This window comes from Ambystoma mexicanum, chromosome 13 (genome assembly GCF_040938575.1).
Source record: "Ambystoma mexicanum isolate Mex_15411 chromosome 13, UKY_AmexF1_1, whole genome shotgun sequence".
Classification (NCBI taxonomy): Eukaryota; Metazoa; Chordata; class Amphibia; order Caudata; family Ambystomatidae; genus Ambystoma; species Ambystoma mexicanum.
Window position 1 is genome coordinate 785,135,921 of NC_090938.1, and position 26,371 is coordinate 785,162,291.

The 26,371-nt window shown below is 49.8% G+C and overlaps 1 protein-coding gene across 3 annotated transcripts in view; it reads left to right on the forward strand.

Annotated features, from left to right (window-relative positions):
* VARS1 (valyl-tRNA synthetase 1) overlaps positions 1–19,367 on the forward strand; it is a 365,643-nt gene extending 346,276 nt beyond the window's left edge. For all 3 annotated transcript variants that reach the window (XM_069635138.1, XM_069635139.1, XM_069635140.1), the window contains exons 29-31: positions 5,242–5,414; positions 18,292–18,441; positions 18,991–19,367. In XM_069635138.1, the coding sequence (XP_069491239.1) occupies positions 5,242–5,414; positions 18,292–18,441; positions 18,991–19,059 (392 nt within the window). In that variant the 3' untranslated portion in view covers positions 19,060–19,367. The remainder of the gene's footprint in view (positions 1–5,241; positions 5,415–18,291; positions 18,442–18,990) is intronic.
* The last annotated feature ends 7,004 nt before the right edge of the window (positions 19,368–26,371 follow it).

Below are 26,371 nucleotides of genomic sequence, written 5' to 3' on the forward strand. Positions count from 1 at the left end.
CTGGTATTGCTGGGAAATATCTAATATAGACTTCATTGGGAGATTGAAAAGTGCTCACATGCTCTGAGAACCTGTTAACCTTTATCCTTCCCTAACCTTTTCCTTGTCCACAACCTCAGAATTGCATTAAGTGTAAAAAGTGATATATTAATGCCAAACATTGTCTTGTAATTGGAGTCACCTCAGGGTGTAGGAAGTGTGTGTGTGAGGCATCCCAAAAGGGTATCTACTTGCTTATCTTAATGCTGAGGAAGTGTTGTGAAGTGTATTTTTATTGTTGCATATTGCCCTTTTTAAAGAAGGCTTATTTAAAACTGACTGTTAAATAAATATTAATTTGACTAGAAACCCTTGAGTGTAAGTGTTATTTGGAGACTTGTATTTGTGGAATTCATTGCTACAGCTCACATTTACCCCTCTTGAGATATGTCTGGCTGGTCAGTCACTCTACCAACTTGTGTAGTACAGACCTATACCAATAGGTGGGTTACCTATTACCAAGAGGACAAGGCTGGTGTAGTCTCCCACAGGGTTACTGCATCCAATCCTGCCTAACAGATACAATAAAAATAAGTTAAAGGTATTATTGGGATCAATGGCCCACTTTGCTTGCAGGAGTTCACAGTCAGCGATTGCCTCTATGCTCAGATGTCGAATATTAAGTGATGAGTGATCAGATGTCGAATATTAAGTGATGAGTGAAAGATAGGGGCAACCCCACCACTTCCCCCCACCAGACGATCTTCTCTGAGGATCTTATATCCCAGAGGTAATTCCAGTGTAAGAGCCCGGCCTGCAGCTGGATGCAGCCATGATTCTGTGATAGCACAGATATCAATGTCGTTATCCTGGATAAAATCACAGATATCAGTTGAATGTTTAATAATTGATCTAGTATTAAGTAGTACAAAACACACAGGCTTAGGGCAGTCAACCATATCAGGATTGAGTCTATTCCCATAGTACGATGGCTCAGGAGAAAAAAGGTAATCTTGTACTGCCCTACTACTCAGGCTCATATCAGAAGTCCCTCCTTTAGATACTAGGATAGTGTCTTCACTGGATATGTCAGATATACGCGTAGGATACTGATTGGGGCTAGCATGTTCCATGCTCATGTCCGCGACCACTGTATTGCTTATAGGAGTTGTAGGGATAGCCTTCATGAGATTATCCTCTTAGTCTTGTGCCACAGAATAACTTCCCAAGCTGTACCAAACCAGCCTCGAGGTCCTTCCGCGGCAACAATACATGAGACTCAGGAGAGACAGTGCATACAGACTCGATATAATTCCCATCGCTTAGGCCTGTGATTTGCCTGTCACCAAGTAGTTGTGGACTGGATTGGGTCTTAGTTGACCATTACTATTTTTGTACATAATGTATTACTCGCTGCTATGTTTTAACCCAAGTCCTTATTTGACTTTTATAGATATATATGTGTGATTTATTAAATGTGTATATTTTTCAATATACCAGTGTTGTGTTGGTACCCGCCCAGATCGCTGCATCAGTTGCATTTTACCAATTTTTTTGTGGCATTTTTTTGGGAGGCGGGTGAGGTAAGGCGATAGTTTTAATGGGATTTTAGGGTTGTGGAAAGGATATAGGGGATGTAGATAGACATATGTGGGGCTTGCTCCCCATAAAAATGTTGCAAAACAATGCAGTGAGCTGGCCTATGCAGTGTTTGTCCCTTATCCGTTGTATACTTCACTGCCAGCCTTCCTTTATCCCAGAGTGCTCTGTCACAGCTGCCACTTTAGAGAGTCTGGTCTTTCCTTTTGGTGAGAATCATTGCTCTACCATTAGGTTAAATGGTGTCGTGGCCCTCACCATAGGGTTGTCCAAAACTCTCCCTAACAGTTTGTGGTTGCAAGAAGGCCTGCGCTGGCAGCTCATTGTAATATGCTCGCAAAACATTACTCTCCAGTTCTCTGTGACTAACCCCCCAGTCCTAGTTGTATTGTTTTGCTTCTAGTTCTTGTGATTTTCTGTACCCCAGCCCTAAATGCATGACTGTAGGCCATAGAATCGGAAGAACAAAAAGGAATGCATGAGTTCTCCAGCATTTGGTCTTTCATAGATTCACATGCTTGAGTATTCCCTGTCGTCAAGCGTCCCTGGTAATTTTAAATGTTACATAGAAAGCAATGTACATTGCTAATGAGGCCTGAACGGGTTTCGCTTTTGAGACCATCTACCTCATTCAAGTCCTTTTCTACCGAGCCAATGATGTTGTGGGGCTTAAGCTCCACCCCAGGCAACCATGGTCAGATTTGTTGTTGCAGTCTAGTGACTCTGGAATCCTCTACAGCTCTCTGAGCGTTTTTCATCATAATTCTTTCTTTTCAAGAATTTCCAAATCGTTTTTATACTATGGGGTCAGCCTTCCTCTGCTCTACATACCCTGTTTTGTAGCTTAGGAAACTTTTTAATTTCTGAAATCTAAAAGACCTGACAGAACAGGCATACAAGGCTCCTTCTCAATCTGGAGAGTAAGTGTCACTCCTCTGATATACGGAATCTGTGGAATTCGCTCCTGGCACATCCCACAGGACCTCTAAGAAGCATGCTTGCAAGAGGAGAGCTTCATCAGGGTGTCCAGTCAAAGTTTCGAAACAATAGTTCAGAATATCAAAAGTTCTGACACAAAAGTGCTGAAAAAAAGTTTTGAATGTATTTCTTTTTTTTATATTAAAGGGTTTATTTTAATTTCGTTTTGTAAAATAAGTGTTTAAAAAAAAAACAGGGTTTTTTGGGGGGGGGAGGGAACCATACAAAAATTTAAACTTTTTTTCCTGGCACTTTTGTGTCGGAACTTTTGGCATTCGAAACTATCACTAGGAACCCTTCATCAGTGGATAGAGGGATGGCACCACCTGCCTAGTCAAAGGAAATGGGCGACTTGAGAACTCAATAAGAAAAGTGTTAGCTGTTAGGACAGTTTTCTTCTCTCAGGAATGATGCAGTTACACCTGTATTACTTTTTAGAACAGTGCAACACAATTCAAAGGTAAGCAATAACTTTTGAATCACTTTTCAGAATGGCAGTATGCACTTCAAAGGTAAGCAAGCTCAGTATTACACATTCAGATTACACATTCAGATTGGCAGTGCGCTATTCAAGGTGAGTAAAACCTATTGGTAATAAACTCTTACACTTATTCTATTTCAGGAATATGTAGTTATACCAATGTTACTTTTCAGAATAGTGGAACACAATTATAAGACCTTTCAGAAAGACAGTAAGCCGTCAGAGGCCTTATACTTTAGGTGTCCTTCTATATTCTAAGGCATGGTTGATCTCAGAGGCAGAATGGGGCACTGGTGACCAACAGTAGGCAGGTCAGCATAAGGTACAGATGCAGGAAAGTCAAGCGTTCCAGAGGATTTCTCGTTCAACAAGTAAGTACTGACTTGAGAGTTAGTAGAAAGTGTGCAGGGACTTTGTAGAAGGCTCCCTAGATTTGTTCCAGCGTGAGGCCTGGGCGAACAGTATGGGCAAATATCCAACTACATGAATAACCACCCTAGCTACATAGAGACACAAGACCTTAGGTAAGTATTACCCTCAGCCACACCGTACCTTCGCAGTGAAGAGGAGCTTGCAGATGGACGCCTTCACGATGCAGCACCACCGGAGCCGGTCTCTGGATTCTTGGTTGTGGTGACTAAAGAAAGGACACTTGATGGGAACTTGCAGCGGCAGTCGACAGACAAGCTCCCAACAAAGGATTCTTTAGTGCTTCTCGCGGCTCTGTGGACTTGGCACCCTTTTCAAGGTACCAGATATGGAACGGTTGCCGTGTGACCAGTACGGCTTCCGAGCACGGTCCAGCACTCTGGTGAGGGGACTTCGAGGAGTGGAATCTTGCTTCTGGAGGTCCAGCAGGAGTCCACCAAAGTTTCAGCGAGATTTGTTCACGGGAAGACGTTGCACAGCACTCGGTCTCGAGGGTACTGGTGGTTTGCAGCCCAGGAAGGTCACAGCTCGTCCTGGGATGGTTCAAATTTCAGATTTTCTTGAGACTGGTTGGTCCCACTACCCTAAGGTTCGGAGTCGTCGTCTCGGGTGGTACTCTGGTGCATAGAAGGGGACAGCACAGGCATACACGGCAGGCATTTCCAGTCGCCCAAATCAGCTACAGCTGACTTTTCTTCTTCATCGGATTCAGCTCCATTGGTTGACTTAACTTCACCTTCCAGATCCAGGCCATTTATATAGGAACCCAGCCAATCAGCCCACCAGTAAGGACTGGTTCCAGGCAGGCATGCTAGAGGAGAAAAGGCTGCATAGTTTCGGACTCCTCCCTCGTTTGCCGTCTTCACAGACACTCTGGAGCCTCGGCGGGCTACTCGACCGTTTGGATAGCCTGCGAGTAAAAATCACACACAAGTCGGTAGAACACATCCACTGCCACCAGCCATAATTGTAAGCTTGTAACTGTAACAGAAATGTTACAGGAGCAGTGAGAAAAGGCGATACAGAGTAACACCCTGCCCTAGCACTCCACCTACGGTGGGGTGTGGTGGACTCACAATATAAAATGTAGAGAGCATAACATCGCTCTCTACCCTTGAGAACAAGGTAAGTAAAGTTACAGCAACAGTGAGAAAGGGGATACTGAATCTCCTCAGCCCTCCATATAAGGTGGGATGTGCTGATCTCACAATGGTGATTTTAGAAAGGATAAAATGTATCCTACCCTTGGGATCAGTTGTTCACAGAAGGAACCCAAGAGAAAATAAAAGGGGACCCCAAGGGGGCAACACTGGACAGAAAGTGCTGTGTGCTGCAATAGGAACATGCAGATGCCCAAAAAGTTACAGGAAAGTATAATTCAAATCATAAAGTATGGGGAGTCCTAAAAAGGACACCCATGCAAAGAGTAAAAGAAAAGGTGGGGGAGTGGGGAAAAAGGTTCCCACTCATTCAAGAACATAGAAAATGAATCCACAAGTCTAGCAAAAAGTGCTGCGGGTCTCAAGGTTGAGGGAGATTTAGCATAAAAATGAAAACCCAACACTGGCCATTGTAATTGATTGCATTGTAGCCCATGGGACAGGTGTGGGACATGGTAAGTGATTGTATTGGGGCCAACCAGATACATGTGGCACATGCTCAGTGATTGCAGTGGGAATGCAGAGGCTGCCTGGAAAGCGCTGCGCTCAGCTGGGCTGTCGATTATTGGGCTTGTTGGAGGTCAGAGATAACCCTGCTCTCCCTTCTCCTTCCAGGCTACCTGAAGTGTCTGGACGCTGAGACGGCAGCAGTGGTAACAAAGCATTCTGCATATGTCCACACCCTCTCCTCCTCCAAGTCTGTGGCTGTCCTGGTGAGCGAAGAGCCACCTAGTGGTTGCGCCGTTGCCATTGCTTCCGACAAATGCACCATCCACCTCATGGTGAAGGTAAGTGGCAGTTGTGCTCTGCGGGGTTCAGGCTGACTGGGGTTCATGAATGAGCCTGCATATATGCACAGAGTTCTTTGGGGAAAGACACTGCCCTGACCATCTGCAAAGATTAAGACTGTGATGGTATATTATGAGCAAAGTGGGTACAGGAAAAATAGAATCTGGCTTAAGTGGCTTTGTGCACCCCAGTCCAAAGTCCAAAAACGTCCTTTACATAGGAGGGACATTCTGAAACGGTTCCCCTCTTATAAGGTATGCAATTTTCTGATGTTTGTTAATCTGCTTAAAATCACATGCTGTGCATAGTCCGACATCCAGTGGTCACTGGGGAGTATTGCATTTTGTTTTTCGTAGTCGAAAAGGGCACATCGACAAGGCGTGTCTAACACTATCCCTATAGTGACGTGCGGTGTACCCACAATCCCTCACGCGTCAAGGTCCTTCAGATTGTTTTTTTCCGACAGATTTTGGTCGCCTTTACGCGGAGCTCCTCGAGAGACATTGCAAATTCATTTACTCGACCTTTGGTCATTATTTATTAATATATATTTACATAAGATCCCTCCCTCGACGTAGCTGCAAAGCCTTTTCTCCGCCGAGTAAGAACTTCGACGGCGGGGACGAGACGGAGGAGATCCTTCGGCGCTGCCGAACACGTGGCCTGGCCTCGCCGGCCATAAAACAGTAGGGAGAGTGGGGTCGTGGGACATTTCTTGTTTCTCTCTGAGAATGGCTTTCCTTTTCCCCCTCCCTTTCCCTTCCCTTTCCCTCGGGGTTGTTATCACAGTGAAATATTTCCTCAGCTATGGAGAGGACACGCTTTAGGTTTTGCCCGCGTTGCAAGGGCAAGTATACCTGGAAAGACAAGCATAAACGGTGTAACCGTTGCTTGCCCCTCGACCACAAGGAAGACTGCTGCGCGGCTTGTCAGCTTCTTAAGCCTAAGACTTTAAAGGACCGCAGGGTCAAAAGGTGTGCGGCCTACGCCATGTCGAGGTCCGATTCCTCACCCGCCGCCGCCGCAGAAAGTGACGACGATGTGATAACCCGACATCCGTTATGGAAGTCGTAGACCTCTCTAAGGAGCACTCGCGCTCCTCCTCGTCTGTCCCCGGCCCGACAAGTTCGGCTCACGCCCTGCTTATGGGGATGAACACCCCGGCGACACTGACGCACACAAAAACACTCCCATAAACACATAACCCACGGCTCTTCTTCGTCGAAGATGAAGAAACCATCAGCGCCAACGGAGACGCAGGTTCCACCGGCGTCCTCCTCAGACCGTAAGAGTCTTAAGCCCCCCTCGCAGATGCGACCAGCGACTGGGCTTCCCCCAGATAAGGGCGCTACCCCCAAACCGCCAGACGAAGCGCTCCGTTAGAGAGCGCCCGTCGCCGTAGAACGCGCGACACCCATAATGTCGATACCAGAGCCCTCCACAGACAGATTAGTCGTCGAGAGCCTGGCGAGGATCGTTTCCGCGGATAGCCAGAAGCGGACAGCGAAAGATACGCTGAATACCGCTCAGAAGGCTAGAGAAACGCCGAAAAGGCCTGAAGGAAGGCAGGAACTTCCCCCTTCATCTAAAGGGACTCCTAGCCTACCAGAAGGCTTTTCAGACGGTGACGGAGACCTTTCTCCAGCATGGGGTCTGGCATGGATTCACATGCTCATGAATATTCCCCGTCGTCAGGCTGGGAATCCTCGGTAAAGAAAAAACCAGTATCAGTTTCGTTTCTGATCTGTCTTTCGTAGTAATAACCAATCACTGGTCTCTGCGTCATACTGACCACAGCCAATGACTGCCCTCTACCTAAGCACCGCCTCTGGCAGCCATCTTCAGATTTTTACCGCACGTTCATGTGTTGGGATCCTCGTGCTATTGCTCTCGAGCGTTAGTGCTATTTTTTCGCGCTTTTCACAAAAAACTTCGATTCTTTCGGTCAAAAGAGCCTCAAGCTCCACCGATCCTACATCCGATCAACGGGGACCCGTGTCGGATTCATCTGTGCCCCTCAAGGGTGAAGATTTCGTCGAGCTACACTTCGGAGGACTCCAGAAGCTTCTCAGGCCCGGTCTCGGAGATGGCCCAGGAGAAGGGAAGCTCGACGCCCGGAAAGCTGTTCAGGGTCTGCCCTGGATGCCAGCTGCAGAACGTCTTCAAGGAGGACGAACACTCTTTCTGCCTTTACTGCCTTCATGAGGACAAGACGCACGTGGAGAAGGACTGTGCGTTTTGCGGCAACATGTCGGAACGGACCATGAAGGACCGCCATCAACGTCTCGCCAACTGGCTGGAGGGTAAGAGCCCGTCTGGCGAGAAGAAGAAGAAATCCGAGCGGTCTTCTAAGACCTTTGAGGGCGCCCCGGCGACGGGGGCCCAACATAAGGCCAAGCACCGCGAGTCCGCTGGCACCGGGAGCGCCGAACGGTGGGGCTCTACGGGCGCCAGGCAGGGCGCACCCTCCCCGGCACCATCAACCACGAGCCAACGCTCTGGGTCGGGTAAGAGGAAGGCCGAGCACCCGGCGAAGCTCCTGGAGAGGCCCCGGTCGAGCTCTAAGGCAGAGGAGGAGCGTGGCAGTGCCCCCTCCCTCAAGGATAAGGCGGTGAGCGCACCTAAGGTGGTGAAGGCCTTGATCCATCCGACCAAGCCCTCTATCGAAACGGTCGCGGCGGCCCTGGCTCAGCCTGTGGTGGCTGCACCAGTGGTGGCGACCTCAGGGCCCAGAATCTCCCTGCCTCCTCGGAGGGAGTCTTCCTTTGTGCCCATCGATAGGACCCCCGTGAAACCCTCCGTGGGGAAGAAGAAGGGGGGGCAGGGCGTCGTCGTAGAGTCGGCCTCAACCTCAGAAGAGGAGCTGATCGAGGTCTTAAGCCACGGCCTAGGCGTGGAAGAAGGCCAGCCCGTCGGAATGGACCCCGACGCAGGTGACGACGACGACATCGTCGAGGATACCGACGGGGCCCCTGCTCGCCCGTCGGATTCCCCTCTGCCAGCGCCGCAAGACAACTCGGCGGCCATTTTGTTGGCCATACAGTCCTTATGCTCCGAGATAAGGACGAGGCTACCGTTAGGAACCTCTCCCGTCGGGGGATCCAGAACCGGGACCTTCTGGTGTTCCCCCTACCAAGAAAAGAAGGATCCATCCACCACCTCCTTTTCAACCGTCGCGCCCCTTCCAGCCCTCCTCCCCGTCCACCCGAGGGGATGATACGGGGACTGACACGGCAGCGACGGGTACGGACGACGAGGCATACGACGAGGATTTTCCGTCGTCGCCTCCCACCAGGGCCTCTCCGCCCGACGAGATCGGATCTTTCCACTCCATGATCTCCAGGGCTTCCGAGCTTTTCCAACTCTGCCCTGAGGAGAAGAAAAAGGAAGGCTTCCTTTATCAGCGGCGCGAGGCCAAGAGGAAGACGGTCCTCGCAGTGCCTCTGTTGGACGACATTTGGGATGAGGGCCTTTCCCTCCTCAAGAACCCTTCCACGACGCCAGCTAGAAGAGACCGGTACGAGAAAAAGTACCGGGTCCCGGACACGGCCCCCCTATGCCTCCGGGCGCAGCCTACCCCGGACTCCGTCGTCTCCGCGGCAGCCAGGAAGAAAGCGGGGGGGGGTGCGGCCTCCACATCGACTTCCCCGCCGGACGGCGAGGGAAAGAAATTGGATACTCTGGGGCGTAGAGTCATCTCGTCGGCAGCGACGACGATTAAAGCGGCCAACGCCTTGGCTATCGTGGCCCGCTACGACAGGGAGCTCTCGTACAAGATAGCTCCCCTGCTGGATTTTCTGCCGGACGACAAGAGGGCGGAGGCCCTTGAGATCCTGCAGGAAGGTGAGGTGGCCTCGGACCACGCCATCACTGTGGCGACGGACATCGCCGACACTGGGTTCCGCCAGCTGGGCAACGGCGTTTGCCTTCGACGTCGTGGATGGCTCAAAGCTACGGACTTCCGGCAGGACGTCCAGACCAGAGTCCTGGACATGCCCTTCGACGGGAACAACCTGTTTGGGAAGACAGTGGACGATTCCCTTCAGGCCATCAAGGCGGATACTGAGACGGCCCGGGCCCTTGGAGTCCTGCAACGACGGACGCCCTTTCGGAGCGGCGGAGGCAAGGGCACCTCCAAAGGTTCCGGCGGCGGTTTCGCTTCCTACCGTCAAGCGGCCCGCTCGTCGTCGCAAGAGGCCTACAGAGGACGAGGCAAGTCTAGCGGACCCCGCCGTCGTCGCCAAGGAGGTCAAGGCGGCAAGGCCGCGTCCAAGCAGGATTGAACCGGCCGTGGGGTCGGGCCCCCACCGAAGCACCCCGGTGGGAGGCCGGCTGGCGGGCTTCGTCAGCGTGTGGGAGTCCATCTCCACCGACCGTTGGGTGCTGGACGCCCTGGCCCGGGGCCACGCGCTCGAGTTTCAAAGAAGGTGCCCGCGCGTCCCCCCCGTGGCCAGGAAAGAACTTCACGTCCCTCAGCTTCTCCTGGAGGTAAAGGCGATGCTCAGAAAGGGCGCCATCGAACTCGTCCCAAAGAGGCTTCGGGGCTCCGGAGTCTACTCGAGATACTTCCTCGTGAAGAAGAAGACGGGAGGATGGCGCCCCATCCTAGACCTGCGACGTCTGAACAAGTTCATCAAGGCGCAGAAGTTCCGGATGGTCACCCTCCAGCACGTCCTGGGTCAGCTGGAGGAAGGAGACTTCCTATCGTCGTTGGATTTGGAGGATGCCTACTTCCACATTCCCATCCTAAAGGGGCACCGCAAATTCCTCAGATTCGTGGTCCAAGGGCGTCATTACCAGTTCAAAGCCCTTCCCTTCGGACTACGGTCGGCACCCAGGGTATTCACCTAGTGCCTTGCACCGGTGGCGGCGCAGCTGCGCCGCGAGGGGATCCACGTCTACCCCTACCTGGACGACTGGCTCATCCGCGCCAAGACGAGGGAGCTCGCCGTGGTCCACACGGCAAGGACCGTCCAACTCCTCACGGACCTGGGATTCTCCGTGAACTACGCCAAATCCCACCTGGTGCCCGCGCAAGTCGCACTGTTTCTGGGAGCGAGGCTCGACACAGTGTCCCTTCTGGCCTCCCCGTCGGAGGAGAGGACCAGGACCATCTTGGGCAAGGTGCAACGGATGTTGGTGGCCGACGCGGCCAAAGTGAGGTCCATCAAGTCCCTCCTCGGGATGATGTCTTCCTGCATCTACCTCATTCCCATGTGCAGGCTCCGGATGCGCCCGTTGCAAGAATTCCTGGATGCGCGCTAGATCCAGACGACGGGCAGCTTCGAGGAAAGGATCAAGCTCGACGAGAGTTTCCGACGAGCGATACGGTGGTGGGGCACCCGCGCGCATCTGACGGCGGGCATGGACTTCCAGACCCCAGCCCACCAGGAGACTGTGACCACGGATGCCTCCCTGGAAGGGTGGGGAGCGCACACCGAAAATCTGCACGCAAGGGGACTCTGGCTCCCGACGGAGAAGTCCCTACATATCAACGTCCTGGAGCTCCGTGCAGTGTTTTGGGCCCTCAGGTCCTTCCTTCCGTCCCTCAAGGGCAAGGTGGTGAGGATCTTCACCGACAACACCACCACCATGTTTTACATCAGGAAACAGGGCGGAACCAGGTCCCCAGCGCTGTCCAAGGAGGCGCAGGACCTGTGGCATTGGGCCGTCGCCCAAGGGATTTTTCTGGTGCCGTTTCATCTGGCAGGGATAAAAAACACCATCGCCGACTCACTCAGCAGGGAGCTGTGCTCGTGCCACGAGTGGGAACTACGGCAGGATCTGGTGGATCGCCTCTTCCGACGGTGGGGCACACCCCAGATCGACCTGTTCGCGACGGCGACGAACACCAAGTGCCGGAGGTTCGCCAGCAGGTTTCCCCAGACGAGGAGCATGGGCGATGCTTTCTCGTTCCCCTGGGAGGGCCTGTTCCTCTACGCATTCCCCCCCTTGCCTCTGCTAATCCGGCTCGTCAACCAGCTCAAGAGGTCACGGTGCAGGATGATCCTCGTCGCACCTGCGTGGCCGAGGCAGATATGGTTCCCGGACCTTCTGGACTTGTCAGCGTCCCCGCCGATCAAGCTGCCGGCGGACGCGGATCTACTCTCCAGGGAAGGAGGCGCCATCCTCCACCACGACCCGAAGTCGCTGAACTTGCAGGCCTGGCTCCTGCAGCGCTAGAGTTTGGAGGATACGACATACCGGCCGATTGCAGAGAGGTTCTTGCAAAGGCCAGGGCGTCCTCGACTCTTAAATGCTACGGACACAAATGGAAGAGGTTCTCTGTCTGGTGCCACGCACAGAAGATTAACCCTCTACGGATTACGGCTCCCCAAGTACTGCCGTACCTGCTGACGCTGGCCAAAGCTGGTCTGGCACACGCGTCCATCAAGATTCATCTTGCTGCGATCTCCCGATACACCAGAACCACGGGCCGGACGTCCTTGTGGTCTCATCGTCTGGTGAAAGAGTTCATGAAGGGACTGTTCAGATCGTTCCCGCCGGTGAAGGCTCCAGCCCCGGCGTGGGAGCTCAACGTGGTGCTGACCAAGCTCATGGGACCTCCGTTCGAGCCTCTGCACTCGGCCCCGTTGAAGTTTCTATCGTGGAAAACAGCTTTTCTTGTGGCCATCACCTCCGCACGACGAGTGGGAGAGATCCAGGCCCTTTCCTGCAAGGCCCCGTACTTGACTTTCCACGACACGAGGGTAGTGCTCAGGACGCACCCCTCCTTCATGCCCAAGGTACCGTCGGACTTCCATCTCAACGAACCCTTGGTGTTACCTGTGTTTTTCCCGTCGCCTTCGTCGCCGGCTGAGAGGACTTTGCACTCGCTGGATGTAGCTAGAGCGCTGAAGTTCTACGTGGACCGCACGAAGGGTTTTCGGAAGACGTCACAACTCTTTGTGAACTTTGGACCTGTCAATCAGGGGAAGGCTCTCTCGAAGGCTTCCATCTCCAGATGGCTCTCCGGCTGTATCATGTGCTGTCACCGGTTGGCAAACCGACCGCTGCCTGGCCGTCCGAGAGCCCATTCCACCAGAGCGATCGCAGCTACCACGGCGTTCCTATCTGGTGTGCCCCTGCTGGACATATGCAGGGCTGCTACGTGGAGGTCGACGCACACCTTCACGAAATTCTACTGCGTCGACCGGGATTCCAGGGAGGAGTCCAGGGTCGGCCAAGCAGTGCTGCGCAACCTGTTCGCCTGAGGTGAGCCTGGTGAGGAGGTAAGATGCTTAATGTTGAGTTGATGTGATGCTTAATGTTGAGCCTTTGCCACCTCCCGTGGTTGTGCATGTGTGTACTGCTATGTATTCTTTATTCATGAGCATGTGAATCCATGCCAAACCCCATGCTGGAGAAGGAACAAGTTACTTACCTGTAACTGTTGTTCTCCAGCATGGGTCTGGCATGGATTCACATGCGAACCCTCCCGCCTACCCCTCTGCGGCTCTTCACTTGGTCATACTGCCACTTCACGTGCTTCCAAATCTGAAGATGGCTGCCAGAGGCGGTGCTTAGGTAGAGGGCAGTCATTGGCTGTGGTCAGTATGACGCAGAGACCAGTGATTGGTTATTACTACGAAAGACAGATCAGAAACGAAACTGATACTGGTTTTTTCTTTACCGAGGATTCCCAGCCTGACGACGGGGAATATTCATGAGCATGTGAATCCATGCCAGACCCATGCTGGAGAACAACAGTTACAGGTAAGTAACTTGTTCCTTCTTCGACGTTATGGGAGAGGTCAAAGCGTTTTCAGGCCAAAGACGACCCCCCCTTTAATCCCCCCAACCCCCCCTCCCCCCAAGACCGCTCAGGGGTACCTCAAGAGACCCTGGAGAGACTCCAGTTCTGTATGGAGAAGGAGAGGTTTATGGAGACTCGAAACCTACCACCCAATAGGGCAAGAGAGGGACCTCAGATGGACCCCAGGGCTAAATTCCCTAGGCTGTTTAATCCCTCCCAAGTGGATGTAAATGTATATGACCTCACTGAAGAGGACCCCCACTTTCAGGAGGAGGACGAATTTTTAGGCAACGAAGAGGAACAAAACCTAGAGGAGGAGGGTTTTGAAGAAAATCCAGATATAGGTGGGGGGCATCAGAGAAGACCCAGAGAAAGGTGCTTCACAGCCCTGGCAGGTCCCCCATCAGCGTTTTCGGACCCTGATGTAATAAACCTGTCCCCTCCCGAGGACTCACCTAATAGGAACACGTCACCTATAGACGATCAACCTACATTTAATGCACTACTACGCAAGGCAGCAGCGCATTTCGAAATAGACACTGGGGAGAGTTCTCCTGACATTGACTTTGTGGAGAAGGTAATCAAGGAGAACCCCCCCTGTCAGCCAAACCATTCCCCTCCTCGCCTCATTAAGGAGACTAATTATCCCTTCACTATCTACACCCACGTTGGTCAGAGGGGTTAACCCGAGGATAGAAAAGTTATTCAGTCCCTCCCCTTCAGACCCGTTGTACGTCAGGGGCCTCTCTGTACCAGACTCCCTAGTGGTGACAAATACAAGGAAAAGAGCAGGGGTCCCGCTGTCTACCAGCGAAGCACCACCAGAGAAGGAGGGCAAAAAATTGTATGCCCTGGGGAAGAGGATCACAGCCTCCGCTGCTTTTTCCGCAAGGATTGCAAACAACAATTCCTTGCTAGCAAGTTACACAGACGCACAATGGAGCAAGCTACGTAAGGACGCCAAGGAGGTACCAGAACCCCTACGTACACGCTTTCAGGCCACGATTACTGAAGGGACCCTAGTCAACCAAAGCATCGTGAAAAACACTCTGGATGCTGCAGAAACGGCTGGCCGTTCCCTAGTCCAAGGAATACTCCTCAAACGCCATGTCTGGCTGCGTAATTCGGGATTTAAACCTGAAACACAAGCATCTCTAATCAACAAACCTATAGAAGATACCAACCTCTTTGGAAAGGCGGTTGATGAGGCACTTGAAACGGCAAAGAAAGAGTTTGACACCATCAAAACCCTAGACCAGATTTCTAGGCCTCCTAACAAACGTGGCTATGGCAATAGGCGCTTTTTTCGAGGCCAACGCCAGCAGCAAAATCAGCAGCAACAATACTCTGCAAACAACTGGTCCTCTAACCAAGGCACCAGTGGCCAATACCACCAGAGAGGACAACACCGTGGCAAAGGGAGAGGTGGGGTTCTACCCCTAGAGGTTCCCAAGCCACCAACACCAAATGACTCGAAGATTCGGGTCCCCTCCCATGCATCGCCGGTCGGGGGCCGGTTAACATCTTTCTCCCAGCATGGGAGGGAACAACTTCAGACCGATGGGTACTATCAACCATAGCCCGCGGCTACTGTATAGAATTCAACAGTTCCCCAATGTACAGACCCCCAAGGGGACGACGCATGACACCAAAACACCTCGCCATCCTTCTACAAGAAGTGGACCAGCTACTGGAAAAAGGAGCTGTAGAGTCCTGTGCCCCTATCTCAGGTAACAGAAGGTTTTTATTCAGTGTACTTCCTTGTACCCAAAAAGGACTTAACTATGCGCCCTGTATTAGATCTGCGCCCAGCGAACAATTTGTCAAACCTCAAAAGTTTCGTATGGTGACCTTACAGGATGTGATCCCCCTGCTATCACAAGGAGATTACATGACTACACTGGACATGAAAGATGCATACTTTCATATTTTAATGTTGCCAGCACACAAAAAATACCTCAGGTTCATGATGGAGGGCAAACACTACCAGTTCAGAGTGCTACCCTTCGGGATAGCATCAGCACCGAGGGTATTCACGAAAGTACTGGCAGTGGCAACGGCCCACCTGCGCAGGTTGTCCATCCCAGTATACCCTTACCTCGATGATTGGCTCATAACGGGATTCTTGCGAAACATGCTTCTCAAATACCCAAAAGACTGTAGACCTTTTGTTCCAACTGGGCTTCTCCATCAACGAGAAGAAGTCCAGCCTAGACCCCAGCCAATTCAAACAATTCCTAGGGGCTCTAATTCGAACAAAGGACGGCCTCGTCTTCCCCTCCGAGAGGGTCCAAAACATGCTGTTTCAGATCCCTCAATATGTAGCAGGCCGAGAAGTGACGGTACGCAAAGCAATGCGATTGCTAGGAATGATGGCGTCATGTATTTATTTGGTACCCCACGCGCGCCTGCGCATGCGCCCAATGCAAGAGTGGCTCAACAGCTAGTGGTGTCAGGCAAGCGGACAATGGGACGATCTAGTGGTGGTCTCGCAGGCCTTGGTTCTCTCGCTACGGTGGTGTTGAAGGAAAACCTGGTAATAGGGAAACCATTCGCCACCCCAGCAGTGGAAGCCACTCTAACCACAGACGCATCCCTCACAGGATGGGGGGCTCACCTATCCCATCAGACTGCTCACGGAGTTTGCACTCCGAGCGTAGCTTCCAGGCACATAAACTTACTGGAGCTACTTGCTGTGTTCAATGCACTAAAAGCCTTCCAGACACACCTACAAGGGAAGACAGTGATGGTCCTCACGGACAGCACCACAGCCATGTACTACCTCAACAAACAAGGGGGCACTCACTCTCCGGGACTGTCCAAGCTGTCCCAGAACATCTGGAAGTGGGCTCTCAAAACACAACATGTTCCTACTGTCACAACATGTACCAGGGGATCTCGATCTGCTAGCAGACGAAATAAGCAGACACTTCACTCTGCTTTCAGAGTACGAATGGCGTTTACACGAAGACATTGTCTTCGACGTTTTCACACAATGGGGATTCCCAGAAATAGACCTGTTCACAATCCTGGAGAACTCACAATGCCTAGATTACGCCTCCAGGTACCCCCAGAACCAATCCAAGGGGAACGGTCTATCGATTCCAGGTTCAGGGAAATTTGTTTATGCTTCCCCCCCGACTCCCCTTCTCAACAAGATTGTGCACAAGATGCACCAGGAACAAATTACCATGAGACTACTGGCCCCTATGTGGGCCCGGCAGCCATGGTTCGCTCACCTGATGGAGATGTCTCCATCTCCTCCAGTGAAACTTCCCTGCCCGTACAACATGCTGTCACAGGACAAGGGCAGGACACTGCATCCATGCCCTCAGACCATGAACTTAGCAGCCTGGCTCCTGAGATCATAGAATTTGGACATTTACAACTCCTGCAGAGATGCATGGACATCCTCAGGGAGGCTAGCAAGCCTAACACTCGTCACTGTTATTCTAGCAAATGGAAGAGATTTGTCATCTGGTGTAGAGGAAGAAACATCAACCCTGTTGACTGCTCTCCCACACAAATTGTTCTGTACCTGACCCATTTACTGGACTCAGGTCTAGTATTCAATTCTATTAAAGTCCACCTAGCGGCACTTTCTGCATACACCACTTCCCAACTTAAAGTGTCATGGTGGAAAGTCCCAGTTATTAAAGCCTTTATGGAGGGGGTAAAAAGAATACACCCTCCGATAGCTAACCCAGCTCCCAGCTGGAACCTAAATGTGGTACTTACCAGGCTCATGGGCTCACCATTCGAACCCATGCACAAGGCAACTCTTAAAGACCTCACTCTTAAGACCGCCTTCCTAATAGCTATCACCTCCATTAGGAGAGTAAGTGAACTACAGGCTCTTTCTGTTCTAGACCCCTTTGTAATGGTTCACAGAGATAAGGTGGTTCTACGCACACACCCAAGGTTTGCACCGAAATTCATCTCGAAATTCCATGTCAACCAGTCAATAGAACTACCAAAGTTCTTTCAAAACCCTTCAAATTTGGGAGAAAAAAGCCTGCATACACTTGATGTGTGCAGAGCTGTCATGTTTTATATGGAAAGAACTAGACCACTGAGAAAGACTAATCAGTTCTTTGTCTCGGTGGCAGCAGGAAGAGAAGGAGATGCAGTTTCAAAGTCCACTATCTCTAGATGGATTGTACAATGCATCACTCTCTGTTACACTCTTGCTAAGAGAGAACTACCCTTCAAGCCAAGAGCACACTCTACTAGAGGCACTGGGGCATCCATAGCATTCATTGCAAATGTTCCCCTTGAGTCCATTTGCAAAGCGGCAACCTGGAGTTCTGTACACACCTTTACAAAACACTACTGTCTAGATTCCCACTCTAGATCTGATTCCCAGGTGGGATAATCAGTATTAAAACATCTTTTCTCTACTGTTCCTTCTCACAACCCACCTCCAACTCCGGGTACTGCTCGCTAGTCTATGCACAGCATGTGATTCTAAGCAGATTAACAAACATCAGAAGACAATGCATTACTTACCGTAAAAGCATTTCTGATGGTTGTATCTGCTTAGATTCACATGCGCCCACCTTTCCTCCCTGCTCGGATGGAAGGAACATAGACATCTTTTTATATCTCTTTTCTGTACTCGCTCACGTCTAGAAGGCTCCCTCAGGACAGAAAAAATACAAACATAGTGACCTTGACGCGTGAGGGATTGTGGGTACACCGCACGTCACTATAGGGATAGTGTTACAGACACGCCTTGTCGACGTCCCCTTTTCGACTACGAAAAACAAAATGCAATACTCCGCAGTGACCACTGGATGTCGGACTATGCACAGCATGTGAATCTAAGCAGATACAACCATCAGAAATGCTTTTATGGTAAGTAATGCATTGTCATTTGCCATCATCGATGCTTCCAGGGGAAGGGGAAAGGTCAATAGGTATGAGCTGCAAGCACAGGTCGGCATCCTCAATGGGCATCTTCAGACGGGGAGGAAGAATGCAAGTTGCTGGAGTTGGACATCATCTGCATATTATGTTGGGTTGGGTCAAGGAAAGCGGTTGGCCCTGACTGCTCCCAAGTTGCATTCGGCCTCTCTAAATGCTGGAAGCGCATGACCTTTGTGTTCCCTTCCTTGCAGGGCCTGATAGATGCTGAGAAGGAGATATCCAAACTGACCAGCAAGCGGGCGGAGGTGCAGAAACAGATCGAGAAGCTGCGAGAGAAGATGGCCACGCCGGACTACAGGAGTAAAGTACCCACCAACATCCAGGAGATGGAGGCCGAGAAGGTAGCGTGGCTAGTAGGACATGGAGGCAATCCATGGGGGATGCCGTCCTCGCTGATCTTTCTCTGGAGCTTCTACTGCAAGGACACTTTTGTTTTAGACCATATTGGTCGCCAGGGTATAATGGCGCATTTAAATCCAAAGGAACGTTTCTCTTGCCTAGCGAGATGAGATGGTTAGAACATGCATGGATTTCTACGCTTGTGTACGAGCGCGATACAAATAAAATATCATATCATTAATTCTACTGCTACTGAGTTTAGGCACTGAGAACCTCTGGCCTGCCTGATGGTTACACCCTGGTGCTCGTTGCAGTTTTTACTTGTTTTCAAACTAAATAGTGCGTTGGTGCGTAGGATGAGGGGAGGGCAGAGGTGGTATAGGCACAACATACTTCACTCTATCTCAATATACCGTTGCTTGGCATCGGCTATGGGGAAGGCCCCCTTTTCAGGGCGGGGAGCAGATTGAAAAGTTGGCGTTTCATGATGCGCAAATATTCTATTTTTCCTGAATCTTAATGCTGTCCATTTTCTTGTCCCCCAAATTCAGCTGAAGCAGAACGAAACCGAGCTCCAGAAAGCCGAAGAAGCCATCCAGAACTTCCAGAAGATGATCTAAAATTAGCATAGTTTTTTAGAGGTTATTTTTTTGTAATTTAGGGAAATCTAAATAAAACCCAGTAAGGAGACTGCTCTTACTTTGGCGCCACTGGTCTCACTCTTCATCTACAGCTGTGGCAACAAGGAGAACCTTTTTCCTGTGGAATCTTCCGCCTCCCGTTGAGGACCGCTTGGCAATAAGGAGTAGAAGTCGGCCAATGGGTGTTTTTTGGAATGCTGCTGATTTTTAAGGGGCGTTGAGCGCTCCTTTTTGCATTGGCTCAGCTACTGAAATATTAAAATAATTTAAAACAGTGTAACTAATAAGGCGTTTGGTGTGATTAAAGAAATTAAACTGCAACCTTGCTTTTTAGCCTTAGTTCAGGAGCAGCTCCTGGAAAAAGAGGTGGTGCTTTAAAAAATCCTCCCTATGTATCAACACAGAAGACCAGACCCACAAAGATCATTTTCTTTTACATGCTGGAACCGTGGCTTTCTGGGGGAAAAAATGGCTAAACCTAATTCATGAACCACTGATGGGTACAATTCATAGTGGTATCATGATGATACATTGCCACAGTCCTTAGGGAGCGTGGCCACCTCCTGCCCCTCCACACCCCCCAAGTAAACCCTTTTTAGTATGTGGCGGAGGGCTGAATACTTCCAGGCTGGTATGTGCCATCCAGGTCAAGCGGATTGTGAACAGAAAAACTGTGTTGCGATTCTGTTGCAGTGAGATGCTGGTGCCACCAAAACATGTCAGCAATCATCCGACCCCATGCATGGTTCCCGACTTTACTGGCGAGCATGGCGATGTTTGAAACTTTTATTTTGACATTTACTGCAAAGAAACGTTGCAGTAAATGGCTAATAAAAGTTTCACTGTGCATGGCTGGCCTTTGGGTGGCAGCATTGCACCACATGACGTGTGATTATGGGGACCTGCACCATTTTACAGAAAGTACTGGTAAATATGTTGTCACCAGTCAGTATGGGACAAATGCATTTCTCTTAGGACAAGTATGTAAACTAATAAACTGGCTCCCTTGCAGATCTTGTGGAATTTGTGAGGCCTATGTAAATGGCACAAATCTATCTAGCAAGTAACAGAGTTGTTAGGCGGGATTGTATGCAGTACCCTTTGGGTGTACTACAATAACCTTGATCTCCTGGCAATAGGAACCCAACGTTTGGTATAAGTCTGTACTACACAGGTTGGTAGTGTTGCTGAGCAGCCAGGCTTATCTCAAGAGGGGTCAATGTGAGCAGTAATGTTGTGAGGCAGAGGTTCACAGTAGCACTTATTCAAATAAACACTTACACGCAAGGTTTCTTGATAAACCAATTATTCATTTATTTAACAGTCTGTTGATTAAGACTTCTTCCGAAGGGAGCAAAACATGTAACAATTAAAATACACTTCAAAACACACTTAGTTTCTCTAAATCAGATGATACCCATTGGGGATGGCACACAGACACTTCCTACACCCTCAAGTGACTTAAATAGCTAGGACACTGTGGACATTGATTTATCACTGGTACATTTAGAGCAATACTGAGTTTGTTGTAAAAGATAGAATAGAGGAATAAATGGTTAACAAATAATTCACAAACGGGTAAGTACTTTTAAAACCTTCAAATGCAGAGTAAATTAACCCTTTCCTGGGGAAAGGCCAAAGCACAAAGTCAGAGGTACAGAGGAGTCTCTCAGGGAGCCAGGACAGCCAATTTTAATTGCACAATGTCAAGGAGAGCTGAAGATCTTCTTTGCAGGTAGGTAAAAAAAAGTCTGCACAAGGTTTGTAGAAATGTTTGTTGAAACTATAGCACTAGAAGGGCCTCAAGCTAGCAGACTTATGAGGGTCAAAGCTTTAGCAACTCTGCAGTTCTCGGATACCATTTCAGACTTTCCTCGCATCTGGGGTCAGCACTCTTTTGAGGTGGCTCAGGCTTGGTCAGTCCTGCTTGAAGGAAGTGCGGAGGATCTTCCTGGCACTCAGGTCTGACTTAAAAGCAACGCAAACAATCTGGTGTTCCTCTCTCTGGCACTTCGGTTCCAGCAGCAGCAGCAGCAGTGGAAATACAACCAGCTTTGAGAGGATATCCAGACATGCTTACTTTGGAGATGATTGGTCCCACCAACTCAAAGGGAGGAGAAGTCCTTGCAGGGCTTCTCTAGTCGAGGCGAATTCAGAGCTTCAGCACAGCAGCAGGGCTTCACTGGGCAAACCAATGGTCCAGGAGTTGCAGCAGGCGTCTCTTCCAAGTTCTTCTTTGGATTCCTTCGTCCAGTGGTCGACTCTGCCTTCCAAGCCAAAAAGCCTTGCCTTTTATGCAGGTTCCTCCCATTCATTCAAGCCTAGCTGTCAATCACACAGCAGGGTGGCTGTCCTTGCCGGACAGCCAGCTGGCCAATCACCTTTGGGTGCATTCCAGTAACCAAGGGGATTAAGCACATGGAGTTTTCGGGCACCTACCTCACTTCCTGCCCCTGCCAGACATACTGGAGCCAGAGGCGATCTTCACTTGTGAATTCCGCCAAAGACAAAACGAGCAAGGGAACAAACCTGGTTTAGCTCGCAGAGTAAATCTCAAGAGGGACCTTTCTAACAAGAAATGGAAAAAAAAAGAAGACCGGGGCCAATTTGATGAAATGGGCACCCATGGGTGCCTTACCGTGGCTGAGAACGCAGCCCGCAGTAAAAACACACAATGGCAGTAAAAAGTAAACCATTGCCACCAGCCATTAATTGTAGAAAGGGTAACATAAATATGTTACATGAGAAACTAGACAAAGGGGATACTAAGTAACCCCTCCAGCACCCTATGTAAGATAGTGTGTGCTGGGTCTAGAAAGTTACAAAATGTAAGTAGTCAATTTCACTTCACTGCTCTTGGAAACAGTAGTTTATCCAAGAGAAGGTATTTAAACCTTGGGGAAATCTAGGAGACTTCCCCGTGCCACTGCACCGAAGGTGCTGTGTGACACAATGTAAAGATGATGCCTATGGAGTTTGTCAGACTCCAAAGTCAAAGAAACACAGAGGATAAATCACATTAAAATTACATGAGATATAGAAAGTCCTAAAATCCAGCAAAAGAGCTGGGGGTCTCTAAGGTAGAAGAGAATTAGCATTTTTTTGAGAATTTTCCCTAACACTTGTCCCCCCCCTCCACCCCCCACAGACTAAGGGACAGGAGGATTTAATCCACTCCTAGATTAATCTCCTTACTCAAGTCGGTCATACTTTCTGTAGAGACCATCAGCATTTTGGTGATTACATCCTGACCTATGTTCTATAGTAAAATCAAACCCCTGAAGGCTGATTGACCATCTTAACAATTTAGGATTCTCCCCCTTCATCTGCATTAACCATCTCAAGGGTTGGTGGTCTGTTTGAATTACAAAAGTAGACCCATACAAGTATGGTTTTAACTTCTTCAAAGACCACACAATGGCAAAACATTCACGTTCTATGGTTGCCCACCTTGTTTCTTGGTCCTTCAGTTTCCTGCTGATGAAGCAGATGGGGTGTTCTGTGCCTCTAGTTCATCCAGCTGACTCAGAACTGCAGCTATTCGTGTATTTGAAGCATCCGTTTGTACAATAAAGGATTGGTTGTAGCCAGGAGCTCTTAAGACTGGAGCTTGACAAAGGGCTTCCATAAATCCTTCAAATGCTTGGTGCACTCCTCATTCCACCTGATGTTCTTGGGGAATTTGGGTGAGGAGATCACATTCAAGGGAGAAGCTATCGTCCCATAGTTCTCTATGAAGTTCCTATAGTTACCAGCGAGACCTAGAAAGGCTCTCACTTGGGTTTAAGTAGTAGGGGTGGCCCAGTCTTGTACAGCGTGTACTTTGCTAGGCAATGGCCTTATTTCACCCCCTCCTACCTCATGTCCCAGGTAGACCACTTTACACTGACCAATTTGACATTTGCTTGCCTTTATGGTCAGTTGGGCCTACTCAAGACCCTGCCATACATATCCTAGGTGGTCAATATGCTCTTTCCAAGTTGGGCTGAATACTGCAGTGTCATCCAAGTATGCCATGCAGAAGTCCTCCATCCCATTCAGAACATGATTTACCATCCTTTGGAATGTAGCAGGCACATTCTTTAGTCCAAAAAGGCATCACCTTAAATTGGAAGAGACCTCCTGCGGTTGAAAATGCAGGTTTCTCCTTGGCATGATCTGTCAGAGCTATTTGCCAATAGCCTGAGGTTAGGTCAAATATACTGAGGTACTTGGCTGAACCAAGTTCATCCACCAGCTCATCTGTCCTAGGTAAACAATGGGCATCAGTCGTGGTGACTGCATTCCGAGCTATATATTCCACACAGAATCTCAACTCTTTGCATCCTGCATTTGGCACTAGTACAACAGGACTAGCCCACGGACTTGTAGAGGCTCTATTACCCCGAGATCAAGCATCTTCTTGACCTCTTCCTTTATGTGGGTTCTTACATGGTCTGACATTCTGTCCCCCCTGCTTTTTTTGACAGACCATCATCCGTGAGGATATCATGCTGGCCCCAAGGGGTCAAGCCCTGTGTCAATGAAAGCAGGGAGGTAAACTGATTTAACAGAACTTTGCACTCCTCCTGTTGAAGAGAGATTAACTGAGAAGGCCAGGTAGAGGTTCACTCTCCTCCTCCTCTTTATCAGATGCTTAGAGCAAAGCTCCCATTTCTGGTCTGGATTCATATGCCTTTAGGCGGTTGGTGTGAAAGGCCCTGGGAGCCTCCTTGGGATTGCCCAAGTCCACCAAATAATTGACCTCTCCAAGTTTGCCCGCAACCTTGAAGGGTCCATTCCATTTGTTGTGTAGGCCCTCTGCCTTGTAGGTACCATACCGAGAACTAGCTGGTCTTGAGTAAACTCAACCATGTTGGCCTTCTGGTCATGCCAATGTTTGACCAGAGCCTGCCCTGCTTTCAAGTTTTCTGAAGCTTCTGTCATCATGTGTGTCATTCTCCTCCGGAGACCTAACGCAAAGGCAGTGACTCTCACTGGCTTATCGGAAAGAGCACTCTCCACCCCCTCCTTGATTAGGGCCAATGGACCGCTAACCGGATGACCATAGAGAAGCTTAAAGGGGCTGAAGTCAGCCTCTTCTTGAGGGACTTCTCTATAAGCAAAGAGAAGGCATGGCAGTAGGAGGTCCCACTTTCTTCTAAGGGGTTCTTCTAAAGCACCTATCATATTCTTCATAGTTATATTAAACCTCTCCACTAACTCATTGGTTTGGGGATGGTAGGCTGTTGAGAACTTGTAGGTCACTCCAGTTTTTCCACATGGCCTGCATGTAGTGCGACATAAAATTGATCCCCCTGTCTACGATAACCTCCTTAGGAAAACCTACCCTGGTAAAAATACCAAGGAGTGCCTTAGCCACTGCCTGGGCAGTAACAGTCCTCATAGGTATGGCTTCAGGATACCTGGTAGCATGGTCTACCGCAACCAATATAAATCGGTTGCCTGAAGATGTGGGAGGGTCTAGGGGCCAACATTGTCAAACCCTACCCTCTCAAAAGGAACTCCCACCACTGGAAGAAGGCAGTAAGGGTGCCACGTTCTTGGCTTCACTCTTGCCAGATGTCTGACAAGTGTGGCAGCTTCTACAGAAAGTATCTACATCAGACCCCATTTTAGGCCAGTAGAAATAAAGAGAAATCCTTTCCTTGGTCTTCTTAAAGCTTAAGTAACCAGCTAAAGGAATCTCATGGGCTAACTGCAGAAGCTGGGATCTCACCTCCTGAGGCACTACACGTCTTCTGTAGCCCTCTGGGTTAGTCTCTATAGGCTCACTGTAAAGGAGGCCATCCTCCCAGTACAGCCTGTGCTTCCCTGGCTCTTGCCCATCCAGCTGGGCAGCTGCCTGTTGGCGAAGTCCTTCAAGAGTATGACACTCTCTTTGACCTCTGCTGAAGTCTGCCCTACAGGGGCCCCCTTCTGCAAGCAAAGTCTACAGCTCAGGATGGTCTTTAGGATCCAGATCTCCAACAGGGGGGAGGTCTTCTTCCAGTTCTGTTTCACCAGTAACTGTTTCACCATCCTCTGGTTGGTCCTCCCACTCAGCCTCAGCTGGTGGAGGGGTCACAGGTGTGACCTTGGACTGTCCTCTCGGGGATGTCCTTGTTTTGTGATACTTTTCTTTCTTCCTGAAACTTTGGGCTTCCCCTTTCTTTTTCTTCTTGGAATTAGAAGTTGGTTATTCCTGTGGACTGGGTGTTATAGGTACCTCTGTAACAACCCACTGAGAGTCATCTAAAGTGAGCTCTCTGGCCTTCCTAGTCTGCTCCTGCTTCCTTTTACTTGGAGGCCTGGGGGTGCTTGATACAACTCCAAGAGCTTTTAAGTCATTTTTCAACAGGATTCTCCCAGGCATCTGTACACTGACAGGTATTCCTACAGTCCTATTGTTGCAATGGATGAGAGCTGGTAGTATTTGAACCATCTGGAGAGGGCCTCCAGCAAGCTTAGTGGGACCTGTGAGTGCCTTAGCAACATCCACCGGTTTGAAAAAGGTTCCATTCTTTACAGTAATGCTGCCCCCAGTGTCTCTTCCTAGTCTGCTCCTGCTTCCTTTTACTTGGAGGCCTGGGGGTGCTTGATACAAGAGCTTTTAAGTCATTTTTCAACAGGATTCTCCCAGGCATCTGTACACTGACAGGTATTCCTACAGTCCTATTGTTGCAATGGATGAGAGCTGGTAGTATTTGAACCATCTGGAGAGGGCCTCCAGCAAGCTTAGTGGGACCTGTGAGTGCCTTAGCAACATCCACCGGTTTGAAAAAGGTTCCATTCTTTACAGTAATGCTGCCCCCAGTGTCTCTAATGGCAGGGGTTTCCTGTCCATTAACAAGTACACTGTCCTTGTAATATTCTTTGGTGTTATCTGGAATAGAGTTTTCTGATGTTTGTTAATCTGCTTAGAATCACATGCTGTGCATAGTCGGACATCCAGTGGTCACTGCAGAGTATTGCATTTTGTTTTTCGTAGTCGAAAAGGGGACGTCGACAAGGCGTGTCTGTAACACTATCCCTATAGTGACGTGCGGTGTACCCACAATCCCTCACGCGTCGAGGTCCCTCAGATTGTTTTTTTCCGCCCAGATATTGGTCGCCTTTTACGCGGAGCTCCTCGAGAGACATTGCAGATTCATTTACTCGACCTTTGGTCATACCTTATTAATATCCATTTCATAGATCCCTCCCTCGACGTAGCTGCGAAGCTGTTTCTCCACCGAGCAAGAACTACGACGGCAGGGACGAGACGGAGGAGATCCTTCGGCGCTGCCGAACACGTGGCCTGGCCTCGCCG